At 42.0% G+C, this 17,142-nt stretch overlaps 1 protein-coding gene across 1 annotated transcript in view; it reads right to left on the reverse strand.

Moving 5' to 3' along the window:
• Window positions 1–17,142, reverse strand: part of LOC106567420 (ankyrin repeat and KH domain-containing protein 1-like) — a 68,878-nt gene that overhangs the window by 12,988 nt on the left and 38,748 nt on the right. Inside the window, 5 exon segments of the mRNA XM_014136647.2 lie at window positions 13,374–13,490; window positions 13,619–13,714; window positions 13,963–14,125; window positions 14,227–14,402; window positions 14,542–14,755. Of these exon segments, the coding sequence (XP_013992122.1) occupies window positions 13,374–13,490; window positions 13,619–13,714; window positions 13,963–14,125; window positions 14,227–14,402; window positions 14,542–14,755 (766 nt within the window).

Below are 17,142 nucleotides of genomic sequence, written 5' to 3' on the forward strand. Positions count from 1 at the left end.
AGGGAACAGTCTATGACTTGGGTGACTGGAGTCGGACACATTTTTTTGGGCTTCCTCTGACATGCCTAGTATATAGGTCCTGAATGTCAGGAAACTTGGACCCAGTAATGTACTGGACCGTACGCACTACCATCTGTAGTGCCTTACGGTCAGATGCCGCGCAGTTGCCATACCATGCTGTGATGCAACTGGTCAGGTTGCTCTCGATGGTGTAGTTGTAGAACTTTGAGGAACTGGGGACCCATGCCATATCTTTTCAATCTCCTGAGGGGGAATAGGCGTTGTCGTGCACTCTTCACAACTGTCTCAGTGTGTTTGGACCATGATAGTTTGTTGGTGATGTGGACCCGCTCCACTGCAGCCATCGATGTTAATGACAGCCGGATTGGCCATCCTTTTCCTATAGTCCAAATCAGCTCCTTTGTCTTGCTCACATTGATGGATAGGTTCTTGTCCTGGCCTGACCTCCTCCCTAAAAGGTGGTCTAATCGTTGACGGTGATCAGGCCTACCACTGTTGTGTCGTCTGCAAACTTAATGATGGTGTTGGAGTTGTCCTTGGCCACGCAGTTATGGGTGAACAGGTAGTATAGGAGGGGACTAAGCATGCACCCCTGAGGATCACCGTGGCAGATGTTACCTACCCTTACCACCTAGGGGCGGCCCGTCAGGAAGTCCAGGATCCATTTGCAGAGGAAGGAGTTTAGTCCCAGGGTCCTTAGCTTAGTGATGAGCTTTGTGGGTACTATGGTATTTGAACGCTGAGCTGTAGTCAATGAACAGCATTCTCTCATAGGTGTTCCTTTTCTCCAGGTGGGAAAGGGCAGTGTGGAGTGAGTCATCTGTGGATCTGTTGGGGCGGTATGCGAATTGGAGTGGGTCTAGCATTTCTGGCATAATGGTGTTGGTGTGAGCCATGACCAGCCTTTCAAAGCACTTCATGGCTACCGACATGAGTACTTCACTTTCTTGGGACAGGGACTACGGTGGTCTGTTTCAAACATGTAGGTATTACAGGCATGGTCATGGAGAGGTTGAAAATGTCAGTGAAGACACTTACCAGTTGGTCCGCGCACACTTTGATTACACGTCCTGGTAATCCATCTGGCCCTGCGGCTCTGTGAATGTTGATCTGTTTAAAGGTCTTACTAACATCGGCTACAGAAAGCGTGATCACAGAATGGTGGTTGGTTGATGGTTCGTCTGAGGGCATAGCGGCAGTTCTAGCCTTCAGCTCGCTCCTTGAAAGCGGCAGTTGAAGCCTTTAGCTCGGTGCGGATGTTGCCTGTAATACATGGCTTCTTGTTGGGATATGTATGTACAGTCACTGTAGGGACGACGTCGTCGATGCACATTGATGAAGCCGGTGACAGGTGGTATACTCCTCAATGCCATTTGATGAATCCCGGAACATATTCCAGTCTGTGTTAGCAGTCCTGTAGTGTAGCATTCACGTCATCTGACCACTTCCGTATTGAGCAAGTAACTGGTACTTCCTGCTTTAGTTTTTGCTTGTAAGCGGGAATCAGGAAGATATAATTATGGTCAGATTTGACAAATGGAGGGCGAGGGAGAGCTTTGCATGCTTCTCTGTGTGTGGAGTAAAAGGTGGTCTCGAGTTTTTTTCCCCCCTCTGGTTGCACGTGACATGCTGGTAGAAATGAGGGAAAATGGATGTGTTTGCCTGCATTAAAGTAACCAGCCACTAAGAGCGCCGCTTTTGATGGGCATTTTCTTGTTTGCTTATGGCCTTAAATAGCTCGTTGAGTGCGGTCTTAGATGTAGCTGCTCTGTCCTGCCGATGAGCAGAAAAAACAGTAACAAGAACAGAATTATAGAAAAAGAAGGCAAAGCTGGCTTTCAATAAACTTGAACAGAGAGCAGCTAGGTCAAAAGAGGAGCATGAAAGAAATTTAAATGTGGAAAAATATTGTCAGGACAATGAAAAGACAAAGCAGGTGAAAGGACAACAGAAATTGGAGGCAAAGATAATTAATCTCAAGGAACTAGAGGATAAATTAGAATAACAGAGAAAGCAACTCGACCATTCTAAAAGAGCCTTGCTGACAGCAGTGCTGGTGTTGGGCTTCCATCTGCCAGAAAGAATAACTTTAAAAAGGCTAAAGCCTGTATGCCAAAACAGGCAACACAGTATGTCACTGCTACCGTGGACTTCATTGACAAGGCCTCACCGAGGAAGGCAGTCATTTTCTGTCAGAAGATCAGAAACACAGACGGGAATTTGGAAGTGGCAGTTGTTGAAGAATTAGCCAAAGGCCTATGAAAAGTCCAGACAATCTGCAACTAGGAAGGCTTTGGCTTGTTCACTGAATATGAATATGAAATAAAACTATAGAAACAGTTTGCAAAAAGATTTGGGGTCAGCAGAAAACTTTTAAGACAAGCAACAACATAAAACCCAGGAGGTCGACATAGATCAGTGGTCACCAACCGGTCAATCGCGATCCACTGGTTGATCTCCAAGGCATTCCTAGATGATCAGCAAACATTTCTGTAAAAAAAACGAACCATAAGCCTTGAGTTCCTATTTTGTTTTGTTTCTTTGTCTCGTGCTGTTGGTGTTGGCGCACCCGATTCAGCTGCCATGCGTGAACCATTTTATATGCCTGGAGGTACAAACTCTGCCTTCCCAGGGAGAGCAAATCAAGTGCACTATAAACCTACCACTGGCCAATCGTATGGCTCAGATTACTGTGTCAGCAGTAACGTAACAGGCATAAAAGAAAACTACAGCAAATTTGATACTGACATTTCTAAAGTTTGAAAACCATGACTAGAGAGACGAATACAGCAAAGAACTGCTGTTTTTATTAGTGAGTTCATGTTGAAATTTTTACTCAGCACTGTCAACACTTTAATAAACCATAAAATGTGGGTTCTCCCTTCTTCCACTTGCTCTACAACCAGCACTGCAGCTGCAATGAATGAGTAGGAAAGTGTATCGATAGGCTTGCGTTATTATTAGCGGCTTGTGTCTTTTTTAATATTTAGGAATAATATTTTACTTTCTCTGGTCATAGGAATAAAATTAATTTGTGCATGAAGCAGAAAATGCAGTGCAACTCGAGTTGCCATCAGCTGGAAGACTGGGCTCCTTTTTGGTCAGAGTCAGCGCAGGAAAGGAAGAGATGTTAAGAGTCAGACCCTCAGTCTGCTGCCCTCTCCCTCCGCTGAGACTGACCATCAGATTCAAGCTCCATCAGCCCAGTAAAATAAAATAAAAAAGCAAATTATTAAAACATATGCTCACTCAGCTGTGCCTCAAGTTGGGCTCTCCCCAACTAAAATAAAATCTTGGTAGACCGAAAGTCGTCTGTTCTTTCAATCTATTGGTCGGGGGGGGGGAATTACGTTTATTGTTTCATATTAAGACACCCTGTGTGTTTTAATAAAATCAGCTATACGCAATGAGCTTGTCTGATACTTAAAGCTAACAGTTTGATGTCAATGCGGAGCTATACAGAGCCCTCCGCATTGTTACAACATTTGGGAGGCGCATGGCGATGCGGTACAGAGCTCGATTTGGCCTCCGCATGCCTCTGGAGGCTCCGCAATTGCGTCACACCCTCCATATGGAGCCTCCCACCACATTTTTGAATCAAGCATAAATTGGCTTTTATTCTAGGCCTCCTCAGTGAACTAATCCATTTTGATGGGTGCAAATATACATACAGTACCAGTCAAACGTTTGGACACATCTACTCATTCCAGGGATTTTTTATTGAATATTTTCTACATTGTAGAATAATAGTGAAGACAAAACTATGAAAAAACACATATGGAATCATGTAGTAGCCAAAAAAGTGAGGAACAAAAAATATATTTGAAATTCTTCAAAGTAGCCACACTTTACCTTGATGACAGCTTTGCACACTCTTGGCATTCTCTCAACCAGCTTCATGAGGTAGTCACCTGGAATGCATTTCAATTAACAGGTGTGCCTTGCTAATTTGTGAAATTTCTTTCTCTGTTAATGCATTTGAGACAATCAGTTGTGTTATGACAAGGTATTCAGAAGATAGCCCTATTTGATAAAATACCAAGAACAGCTCAAATTAGCAAAGAGAAACGACAGCCCATCATTACTTTAAGACATGAAGGTCAGTCAATCTGGAAAATTTCAAGAACTTTCAAAGTTTCTTCAAATGCAGTCACAAAAACCATCAAGCTCTATGATGAAACTTGCTCTCATGAGGACCACCACAGGAACGGAAGACCCAGAGTTAACTCTGCTGCAGAGGATAAGTTCATTACAGTTACCAGCCTCAGAAATTGCAGCCCAAATAAATGCTTCAGAGTTCAAATATCAGACACATCAAGATCAACTGCTCATAGGAGACTGCTTGAATCAGGCCTTCATCGTTGAATTGCTGCAAAGAAACCGATACTAAATAATACCAATAATAGGAAGAGACTTGCTTGGTCCAACACACACACAAGCAACGGACATTAGACCAGCGGGAATCTGTCCTTTGGTCTGGAGTCCAAATTTGAGATTTTTTGTTCCAACTGCCACAGAATAGGTCTCTGCATGTGTGGTTCCCACCGTGAAGCATGTTGGAGGTGGTGTGATGGTGCATTGCTGGTGACACTGTTTTATTTAGCATTCAAGCCACACTTGAATGTCTACCATAGCACTCACTCACAGCATGGCTACCACAGCACTCTGCAGCAATACACCATCCCATGACCCAACACACCTCCAGGTTGTGTAAGGCCTATTTTACCAAGGAGAGTGATGGAGTGCGGCATCGGATGACCTGGCCTCTACAATCCCCCAACATCAACCCAACTGAGATGGTTTGGGATGAGTTGGACCACAGAGTGAAGGAAAAGCAGCCAACAACTGCTCAGCATCTGTGGGAACTCCTTCAAGACAGTTGGAAAAACATTCCAGGTGAAGCTGATTGAGATTGCCAAGAGTGTGAAAAGCTGTCAAGACAAAGGATGGCTACTTTGAAGAAGCTCAAATTTTGATTTGTTTAACACTTTTTTATTACTACATGATTCCATGTGTTATTTCATAGTTTTGATGTCTTCACTATTATTCTACAATATTTGTTTCTGCTCGACTAAAACAACCTTGGACGACCAACAGCCTAACGACCAGTCGACTAATTGGGGTCAGCCCTACTCACAAGTAATACAACAACTGGTCTATTACCGGTGTGATTATCCTGTTGGGGATAGGGGGCAGTATTTGCACGGCCGGATAAAAAACATACCCGATTTAATCTGGTTACTACTCCTGCCCAGTAACTAGAATATGCATATAATTATTGGCTTTGGATAGAAAACACCCTAAAGTTTCTAAAACTGTTTGAATGGTGTCTGTGAGTATAACAGAACTCATATGCAGGCAAAAACCTGAGAAGATTCTTTACAGGAAGTGGCCTGTCTGACAAGTTCTTGTTCTTCTTGGCTCTGTTTATTGAAGACTGAGGATCTTTGCTGTAACGTGACACTTCCTACGGCTCCCATAGGCTCTCAGAACCCGGGAAAAAGCTGAATGATATCGAGGCAGCCCATGGCTGAAAAACATTAGCGCGTTTGGATAGTGGCCGGTCAGAGGACCATCAGACTGGGGCTCGTGCACGAGGGCACGAGATGTTTTTATTTTCTCTCTCTTTGAACGTAAACACGCTTTCCCGGTCGGAATATTATCGCTTTTTTACGAGAAAAATGGCATAAAAATTGATTTTAAACAGCGGTTGACATGCTTCGAAGTACGGTAATGGAATATTTAGATTTTTTTTGTCACGAAACGCGTCGGGCGCGTGACCCTTATTTACCCTTCGGATAGTGTCTTGAACGCACGAACAAAACGCAAGCGTCCCACCTAGCCCATAGAGGTTATTATAGTCTACATCAAATGTTGAAATACAATTTAAAAAAACAGTCTGAAAAGAACAATGCATTGGCAGGGCAATTCAAGCTAAATCAATAGGTGGTGATAATGTTTTGGGCCTACAGGCTAATGCATAAACCTCATTACTACTGTACTGTTTTTAATAGGTTAATGTTGCATAGGCTTATGTTTTTTAAGTCCGAAAGGTAGATCTTGGCTTGGATTTTGACTCAGTGATTGACTCAAAAGGGTGGTGACAACTGACATAGATTGAGGTAATCTATAGTCTCAGCAGTGGAAAAATTATATGAGGCAGTCTCTCTCAAAGTGCCAAATAAGGAAAAGGTGAGCAAGAAGACTGGGAGCGCAGCCAGCGTCCTAAAGCGCTCCATTGCTCAGCTGTACCAAGAACTTCTCAAAGCCAACCCATGTAACTCAATAGGAGCTTCTGTGTTTTACAGATTAAGAAAAAGAACCCTTAAACCACAGAAAAGTGCTAAACATGTGGGTTGCTTGCCTCTCCGAATACTGTGAAAATAGCAAACAGAAATTACACAATGAATGGCCACCTGGTGAGCAAATATTGATCAACCATAGAAGGTGTGCATGCATTCAGCAGTGTCACTATGCGTGAGAGAACTACAGGGGATTTCCACCATCCTAAGTGTCAAATGGCAGTGCAAGGATTGGTGTCCATAGACAAGATCCATTTATTGCCCCCAGCAAAAAAAAAGGACACTGATGGGAGATTGTCAGACAAAAAAAGTAACAAGATGGGAAACAAGAGTAAACCATAAAAAAAAAACATCACTGGTCTGTAAGCGTGAATCTATGGAGATGCTTACTGATGAACAAGAGGCTCAAGCTTTTTCCAAACACGTATTTATCAAGGACTGGCAGAACAACCAACTTGTAAAAGTGAAAGCCAACCTCCCAGAACACACAGCACTGGGCATCCTGGACTTTGCAGAAAACTACACTTGCAGGTATCAGTATGAGGCCCAGGGGGCTTACTGTACCCAAGAGAGTGCGACACGGCACCCCTTGGTAATGTACTACAAATGTGGAAAATGTCCAATGACCATCACAGAAAGTTGTATAATGATATCAGATGACCTCAAGCATGACTACAATGCGGTCAATGCATTTCAAACTGCAGCTATTGATCACCTGAAAAACCAAAGAAATCTGAAGCTCAACAAGTTGTACAGATACTCTGACAGCTGTGGTGCACACTACACATCACAAGGAACTATATCTGATGTTAGCTATGCTGTGTCTGATTTTGGTTTCCCCATATAACGTAACTATTCTGGCTCCAGACACAGTAAAGGTGCCAGTGATGGGGAAAAGTGAAGTAATCAAGAGCCTTGCAACCACAGCAGTGAAGGTTGGCCGAGCCCTGATCAAAAACGCAAAGGAGCTCTACAACTACAGCAAAGACAATCTGACAAAGGAAGCATCTCCAGATACCTGTACCCATTACCTCTGTACCATGTTCTTCATTCCCAGTGAGGACACTGAAAGAAACACAAGTCACCGTAGTGTGAAGCAAGTGCCTGGCAGCACGAAGTTGCATTGCATCAAAAACAACTGGGTAGTGGCAACCAGAAACCTCAGCTGCTTCTGTGATTGACTCCATGGGATTGGAGTTTGTGAGAATATATGTTGAGCAATGGAGGTGAAACTTCATAGTCTGCATGGTAAGTAACACATTGCTTACATTATGTAAATCTTGTTTCATATTAAATGACTAATTTCAATAACCTCATGTAATTCTTTGTTTCCATACCAGAACTTTGAAAGATATACCCGAGACCAGATGGATGACAGCATCACACACACACAGTGCTGGAGGAGTATTGATGGTAGTGGTGATAAAGAGATCTAATGTCATAAATCCAGAGAACATGCTGCAAGTGAAAATAGGGTATACAGTGTAATAGGATATATAGTGTAAGAGACACTGCTTGAATAGTTTATTGATTAAATGAATTTCATTATTTTTATCAATGATTTTCTTGACATAACCCATTATTTTGTATTATTATATCAACTACAATGGCAAGAAAAAGTATGTGAACCCTTTGGAATTACCTGGATTTCTGCATAAATTGGTTATCAAATTTGATCTGATCTTCATCTAAGTCACAACAATAGACAGTGTGCTTAAACTAGTAACACAAATAATTGTGTTTTTCTTGTCTATAATGAATACATAATTTAAACATTCACAGTGTAGGTTGGGGAAAGTATGTGAACCCCGAGGCTAATGGCTTCTCCAATAGCTAATTGGAGTGAGGAGTCAGTCAGCTAACCCGGAGTCCAATCAATTAGATGAGATTGGAGATGTTGGTTAGAGCTGCCTTGCCCTATTAAAAGAAACTCTAAATTCGAGTTTGCTATTCACAAGAAGCATTGCCTGATGTGTGCCATGCCTCGAACAAAAGAGATCTCAGAAGACCTAAGATGAATTGTTGACTTGGATAAAGCTGGAAAGGGTTACATAAGTATCTTTAAAAGCCTTGAGTTGTAAGACAAATTGTCTATAAATGGAGAAAGTTCAGCACTGTTGCTACTCTCCCTAGGAGTGGCCGTCCTGCAAAGATGACTGCAATAGCACAGCGCAGAATGCTCAATGAGGTTAAGAAGAATCCTAGAGTGTCAGCTAAAGCCTTACAGAAATCTCTGAAACATGCTAACATCTCTATTGGCGATTCTACGATACGTAAAACACTAAACAAGAATGGTGTTCATGGGAGGACACCACGGAAAAAGACACTGCTGTCCAAAAAAACATTGCTGCACGTCTGAAGTTTGCAAAACTGCAACTGGATGTTCCACAGCACTACTGGCAAAATATTCTGTTTACAGATGATAATACAGTTGAGTTGTTTGGAAGGAACACACTATGTGTGGAGAAAAAAAAGACACAGCAAACCAACATCAGAAACCTCATCCCAACTGTAAAGTATGGTGGAGGGAGCATCATGGTTTGGGGCTGCTTTGCTGCCTCAGGGCCTGGACTGCTTGCTTTCATTGCCGGAAAAATGAATTCCCATGTTTATCTAGACATTTTGCAGGAGAATGTAAGGCTATCTGTCCACCAATTGAAGCTCAACAGAAGTTGGGTGATGCAACAGGACAACGATCCAAAACACAGAAGTAAATCATCAGAATGGCTTCAACAGAAGAAAATATGATTTCTGGACTGGCCCATTCAGAGTCCTGACCTCAACCCGATTGAGATGCATGACCCCAAAGAGAGCAGTTCACGCCAGACATCCCAAGAATATTGCTGAACTGAAACAGTTTTGTAAAGAGGTATGGTCCAAAATTCCTCCTGACCGTTGTGCAGGTCTGATCCGCAACTACAGAAAACGTTTGGTTGAACTTATTGCTGCCAAACGAGGGTCACCCAGTTATTAAATCCAAGGGTTCACATACTTTTCCCATCCTGCACTGTGAATGTTTACATGGTGTGTTCAATAAAGACGTGAAAATGTATAATTGTGTGTGTGTTATTAGTTTAAGCAGACCGTGTTTGTCAATTGTTGTGACCAAGATGAAGATCAGATCAAATTGTATGACCAATTTATGCAGAAATCCAGGTACTTCCAAAGGGTTCACATACTTTTTCTTGCCACTGTATATTGAATTGCTGTTTTCTTTTTTCTTTCTTGAATGGTTAGCATGGCTATAAATGATCGGGAAATTAACTAAAGCACAAATAGACTTGGCTACAACAAAACATGCGGTGTCCATGTTTCATGTGACATTTTGAGTAACATGTAGATGTTTTGTTGTTGCAAGGTGGCTTTCTGGTCTCATTGTGCATATCTACAGTGGGGGAATAAAGTATTTGATCCCCTGCTGATTTTGTACGTTTGCCCACTTACAAAGAAATGATCAGTCTATAATTTTAATAGGTTTATTTGAACAGTAAGAGACAGAATAACAACAAAAAAATCCAGAAAAATACGTCAAAAACATTATAAAATGATTTGCATTTTAATAAGGGAAATAAGTATTTGACCCCTCCGCAAAACATGACTTAGTACTTGGTGGCAAAACCCGTGTTGGCAATCACAGAGGTCAGACGTGTCTTGTAGTTGGCCACCAGGTTTGCACACATCTCGGGAGGGATTTTGTCCCACTCTTCTTTGCAGATCTTCTCCAAGTCATTAAGGTTTCGAGGCTGACGTTTGGCAACTCGAACCTTCAGCTCCCTCCACAGATTTTCTGTGGGATTAAGGTCTGGAGACTGGCTAGGCCACTCCAGGACCTTAATGTGCTTCTTCTTGAGCCACTCCTTTGTTGCCTTGGCCGTGTGTTTTGGGTCATTGTCATGCTGGAATACCCATCCATGACCCATTTTCAATGCCCTGGCTGAGGGAAGGAGGTTCTCACCCAAGATTTGATGGTACATGGCCCCATCCATCGTCCCTTTGATGCAGTGAAGTTGTCCTGTCCCCTTAGCAGAAAAACACCCCCAAAGCATAATGTTTCCACCTCCATGTTTCCATGTCTCCATGGAGATGGTGTTCTTGTGGTCATAGGCAGCATTCCTCCTCCTCCAAACACGGCAAGTTGAGTTGATGTCAAAGAGCTCAATTTTGGTCTCATCTGACCACAACACTTTCACCCAGTTGTCCTCTGAATCATTCAGATGTTCATTGGCAAACTTCAGACGGGCATGTATATGTATTCTTGAGTAGGGGGACCTTGCAGGCGCTGCAGGATTTCAGTCCTTCACGGCGTAGTGTGTTACCAATTGTTTTCTTAGTGACTATGGTCCCAGCTGCCTTGAGATCATTGACAAGATCCTCCCGTGTAGTTCTGGGCTAATTCCTCACCGTTCTCATGATCATTGCAACTCCACGAGGTGAGATCTTGCATGGAGCTCCAGGCCGAGGGATATTGACAGTTTTTTTTTGTTTCTTCCATTTGCGAATAATCACACCAAATGTTGTCACCTTCTCACCAAGCTGCTTGGCGATGGTCTTGTAGCCCATTCCAGCCTTGTGTACGTCTACAATCTTGTCCCTGACATCCTTGAAGAGCTCTTTGGTCTTGGCCATGGTGGAGAGTTTGGAATCTGATTGATTGATTGCTTCTGTGGACAGGTGTCTTTTATACAGGTAACAAACGGAGATTAGGAGCACTCCCTTTAAGAGTGTGCTCCTAATCTCAGCTCGTTACCTGTATAAAAGACACCTGGGAGCCAGAAATCTTTCTGATTGAGAGGGGGTCAAATACTCATTTCCCTCATTAAAATGCAAATGAATTTATAACATTTTTGACATGTGTTTTTCTGGATTATTTTGTTATTCTGTCTCTCACTGTTCAAACAAACCTACCATTAAAATTATAGACTGATCCTTTCTTTGTCGGTGGGCAAATGTACAAAATCAGCAGGGGATCAAATACTTTTTCCCCCCACTGTATACTTTTATTCCTGTAACTTCAAACACATATTGAAATATATATTAAAAACAAATTATGTTTACTCTGTCACACCTTGGCCCCTTTATTTAAAGAAAGGCCCATATAATACACACACCTTCTTTGTATTGCATATTTACCTTAATTCCTTACCACCCCACTAAAGGTATCACTACCTAAACATAGTGAAAAAGTTGCAATAAAGAGAACCATGCACAAGAGTGATTAACCTTCTATTAGACACATTTTAGAACATGCATTTACATACCAAATTAACTAAATAGTAAAAACAGAATTTTTAATAGGATTTTCAAAACCTGTAAATAACATTGAGAAATAGAATCTCTATTGTTCTCTGTAAAATGTTCAATGTATGAATCTGAAACTTGTTGACTGAAGTATTCATACCTCCAATTATGTTGTTTAATGTTTAAATTATCACTTTACCCACCTTTATTTTGATAACAGATGTCTGTGTCAAGTTTCAGATAAATGGAGGACTCTAGATGGATATAACTCGTTTTAGTATAGATATTGCCCTTGAGGGCTTCCACCATTTAAAATTAGCCAACTGGGTGGGGATTTAAATGGGTTGGGAGTGAACTGCCAATGATCAGTGTTGTCTTCAAATTAGGTTGCCTATGCTTTGTAAACCAAAAGCCCAAGTAGGGGAAAATGGCGCAGCACAGCTTCCAGAAAAACAGTTGCTTTTAAACTGGGGATTTTGTGGCTAATTGAGGTAAAACAGCAATTCTGCTCATAGATTATGCATTAAAAAAAATTTAAAAAAAAGATTATGCATACATGAACTACACATTGAAACATCAAACCTTAAAATGGGAGATTAAAGAAATACTAAGGAGTCGCCTAAATTCCCAAGCATGTCTTTAAAGACTGTAATTTATGTGGTCATGAGTCGTCTCAAGACCATTAGATCAAGAGTCCATGGGCCCTTTGTTCAATGGTAAGAAACTTAAGTAGAGTAAACGTGAGTGCAGTACAGTAGAGCACAGTACATTATAGACGTCTATGTTTTGGCCAAAAAGCTCTTGGAGGGTTGGAGACTCAATGCATCTCAATATGCTACACTTTTCCTGAAGTGTGCACTTGTCCACTGCCTACATGGTGGTCCAATGTAACTCAGTTGGTAGAGCATGGCACATGCAACTTTCAAATGGAGATTGGCGCTGCCATAATGGCACAGATACAAAGGTGAGACCTCTATATAGCTCTATGGTGTCAATTGTTTGAGTTGCGACCATTTAGGTAACTTTGGACTTTAAAGAATCCCCATAGCTAACATATAGCTGGCTATCTTTCATTTGGACAGATGTACATCCCAGAAAACATATTTTAATCCCAAAATTGTACATATTTGATGATATATTAGATGTTCGGTAGTGACACTTCCTAAAAATAAATGAAGATTGACCAACTTGCTCACTAATTTTCTCCAAAATGTTTGCAGACAGACTACTCACCACGTGGCCCTGCTGGAGAAGGGTGAAATCACACCACCTGGTGATATTTGTAGGGGAGTGGAGTATGGCACGTTCATTCTACAGTATTTTAATGTGTGTGTTTCGGCAGTGACATCAAAAGGTGGGGCAGCTATTTTTTTTTTTAGGATGTTAAAAAAATAAACAAAACTACTAATTATATCAGTATCTTTCAATGTAATCATAGAAAAGTCAAGATGTTCTATTGAAATAGTGTTACAAGAATGACTAAAATCATTACCTGCTTAACTTTAAAACATGAAGTTTAGGAGTCATGGTTTGGGACAGCCACCTCAATAGAAGTGTGAGAAAAAATGATTTTGTACTATATTAATTTAATATGTTTGTTCTAGCTTTGGATTGAATTAGAACATACTGTATAATGATGTAAATAAACGTCCTAAGTTTGAAGACAACAGTTATTCTTTCTTTATATATATATATAATTTTCTGGGGTGGGACTACAAATAGCACCACTTCTGTGTAATCATCCATATAGGGAATAGGGTGGCATTTGGGATGCAAAAGCTTTTGTTTGATAAAAAGGTAAAAGTTACTCACCTTCTCCAAGTCCAGCTCCTTCAGCAGAATGCTGGCGTTCTTGTTGGCCTCTGCTGCCTGCTGATCTTTGGCTTTGACAATGGTCTCCATGCACTGGTGACATTTCTTCAGCAGGTCCTAGGAGGAGTATAAAACAAGCTTTGCCGTTGGGAGTTCGCCCACACTTTCAGAGCGCATAGTGTTTTACCCATGTTTATCTTTTTCTCATTTTCAATTCATTTGTTGCCTTGTCTGTTTTCTCTCACCTTGTCTGCGATGGTGGCAATGTATCTCATGCACTCGATGTCCGAGGGGAACTGGTTGACCTCCTTCACCAGGTACTGCACCACCTTGACATGGCCCTGTAAGAAAGAGGTCAGAGGTCAACCTCCCAGGATTCTTATACACACACACTTCCATTTACACACCACCAGGGTCAATATCTAGGTGCAGGAAAGGGGAGCACGTCCTAGAGTGCCAAAGTGTCAGATATGAGATATTCGACTAAGTCTATATCAGAGCAAATATACATAAAGGAGCATGTCACACAAGTGTTATCACAGTATAGTTTCATTTGTGTGGTGGTGGTGGGGGGGGGTCAGTGTTGTACCTTGCGAAAGGCAGCCATGAGCGGTGTGATCTTGCGGTTGTCTGCTGCATCGACATCGGCCCCGGCCTGCACCAGAAGCTGCACCACATCAAAATGCCCACCGTTGGCTGCCAGCCACAAGGGAGTGTTCCCCTTCTTATTACGCACGTCAATGTGAGCACCTCTGTGAGGATGAAGACGACAGGGTGAGTAGAAGAGTGATATTCTGACTGAAATGTCATGCTCAATCTCATATTGTTGCCATAGGACTGTATCAGTAATTACCTGTTGATGAGGAGCTCACAGAACTTGTAGTGGCCCTTGTCTGCAGCAATGGTGAGCGCCGTGTCTCTGGAGGAGGGGACAGGTGGGGCGTTGACGTCAGCACTCTTGTCCAGCAGCACGCGTCCCACCTCAGCATAGCCACCCGACGCAGCCTCCATGAGGGGAGTCAGACCAGTCTAAGAGAGAACGTATGAGTCAGTGGCATACTCCACCAAACAGACAACACACTGTCTGGCACCAAACCTCATTCCTAATGTCTTTGACTCCAGCTCACATAACGACATGTCAGGCTCAGCCGATAGCAGCTGCTCTCACCTTGGCGCGGTGCTCCACGTTGGCCTTGCGGTCCAGCAGCAGACTGACAACCTCCGCCCGTCCCTGGAAGCAGGCCAGGGTCAGTGCCGTGTTGCGGTTGGTCTCAATCTGAGCGTTGATGTCCGAGCCCATGTCCAACAGCAGCTTGACCGCAGGGACGTGGCCGTTCATGGCCGCCAGCATCAGAGGAGAGATACCGAGCTTACTCCCAGTCCTGAAGGAAACAGATACACAATGAGAGAGAAACAGACAGGGAGCAGGGAAAGCAAGGGATAAGGGCTGATAACACAAACAGTTCAAGTGGAACTGACAGTGTTTTAACTACTTTGCAGATATGAAACAAACAATCATAATATCAGTCAAAAATATGCTTCAAAACCACCTTTAAGAGGTTTTAAAAATAGGTTACTTTTGACAAAATTACATGACGTACAATAAGGCTTTGTGAGCAGAATAGATGGACGCAGTTCAATGCATGATTCATATAATTCACCAATACATTTCTTGGTAGTCGAAAAAGATTTATCAGCTTGTAAATCACAACTGGTCTGGAACATTGTTTGCTGCCACAATCCTTTCGGGATGCACTGTTTCAATGACTGAATATTTAGAACAAAAACAGACTAAGCCTGGGAATGTCAATACAATCAAACTAGCAAGGGCAAAGATCACAAGTCGGTCATATGGTGACTAATAGGCTAGCGCACGTGTCAAACAAGGCCCGTGGGCCGAATAGGAGACAAAAGCGAGTATAAATGAATCAACAGTTGAGTCATCTACTTTATGAAATTACAGCCAGATGCGCTCGCATCAGTGAATTCAACATCAATTGCGCTGCTTTCGTGTGTCCCGTTTACAACGAGCAGCGGAGGGACAGTCCGAGCAAGTCTACTAAAATGATGCAGTCTGGCTTCGGTTTTTAAAACTTGACAATAACCAAAAAAACGAAATCTGCAACAAAACACCATGCAAAAGAGAAACATTTAGGCCTATTACAGCAACATTTGAGCAGTACCGGTAGTCTAGGTTGGCTAGTCAACTACGATAGCTATATTTTGCGTGCGCCATATAGCAATGCAGCATACAACCGCACCAGTAATTCATTCAGTGCAATATAAATATAAATATATAAATAAATATAACACACACTACCGTTCAAAAGTTTGGGGTCACTTAGGCCAGCATCCCGGAGTCACCTCTTCACTGTTGATGTTGAGACTGGTGTTTTGCGGGTACTATTTAATGAAGCTGCCAGTTGAGGACTTGTGAGGCATCTGTTTCTCAAACTAGACACTAATGTACTTGACCTCTTGCTCAGTTGTGCACCGGGGCCTCCCACTCCTCTTTCTATTCTGGTTAGAGACAGTTTACGCTGTTCTGTGAAGGGAGTAGTACACAGCGTTGTACGAGATCTTCAGTTTGTCAATTTCTCACATGGAATAGCCTTCATTACTCAGAACAAGAATAGGCTGACGAGTTTCAGAATTAAGTTTTGTTTCTGGCCATTTGAGCCTGTAATCGAACCCACAAATGCTGATGCTCCAGATACTCAACTAGTCTAAAGAAGGCCAGTTTTATTGCTTCTTTAATAAGAACAACAGTTTTCGGCTGTGCTAACATAATTGCAAAGGGGTTTTCTAATGATCAAATATTCCATTAAAAATCTGCCATTTCCAGCTACAATAGTCATTTACAACATTAATGTCTACGCTGTATTTCTGATCAATTTGATGTTATTTTAAAAATGAAGTGCTTTTCTTTCAAAAACAAGGACATTTCTAAATGACCCCAACTTTTGAATGGGAAGTGTATATATGTTAAGTTTAAATGTTACAACAACCTATAGCTACAATTTTGTTATTTGGAGTTAAATATTTCTTAATTAGGGTTGCAGCATATTATGCACATCTGCAAGTATAGTAGCAAAGGCAGGACAAATATTTATCTTGTTTTAATATGTTAAAATGCTATATACAGCATCCTATGTACATCAGCAGACATTAATAAAAGGGCCATGTTTTTTCGAATAAAACAAATGGCTAGTTTGGGTCGCAGTTGCACGCAAATTGTTTTGCAAAATCAAATAGGCTATGTCTGGCTCACGAAATTGTGTTTTTTCAATATAGTCCGTGCACTGATTGAGTTTGACACCCCTGGGCTAGCGTATCTATTTATATAGCTAGCTAAAAACACGGCACCTAACGCTAGCTAGCTAGGTGCTGGGAGGATGCCATGTCATTGGAGGAGTGGATGAGTGACCGTCTTCTCCCCCCATATAATTTTTCGGTGGCTACAGCTAGAGATGCTGCAGGTGTCATTTGGTTAGCTAGCAAGAAATGTGAATCACTTTGATAGCTAGCTAGCTATACTGAACTTGAACGACTTATTCACAGTTAGCATATCTCTTAGTTGTCAATCAAATATATTTGCCATTGATCAAACATGCGGGCAGGCAGGCAAGTTCACATTCATTTGTCAAAACATAGGTTGGGACAAGCATGCAATGACAGGCAAGCTACAGAAGGACGAGCAGGCTACTATTACCCATTATTTATGAGCGCAATTTTGACAGACATCTAGGTGAAAAAGTTGAGGGTTTAT

This window comes from Salmo salar, chromosome ssa13, assembly GCF_905237065.1.
Source record: "Salmo salar chromosome ssa13, Ssal_v3.1, whole genome shotgun sequence".
NCBI lineage: Eukaryota > Metazoa > Chordata > Actinopteri > Salmoniformes > Salmonidae > Salmo > Salmo salar.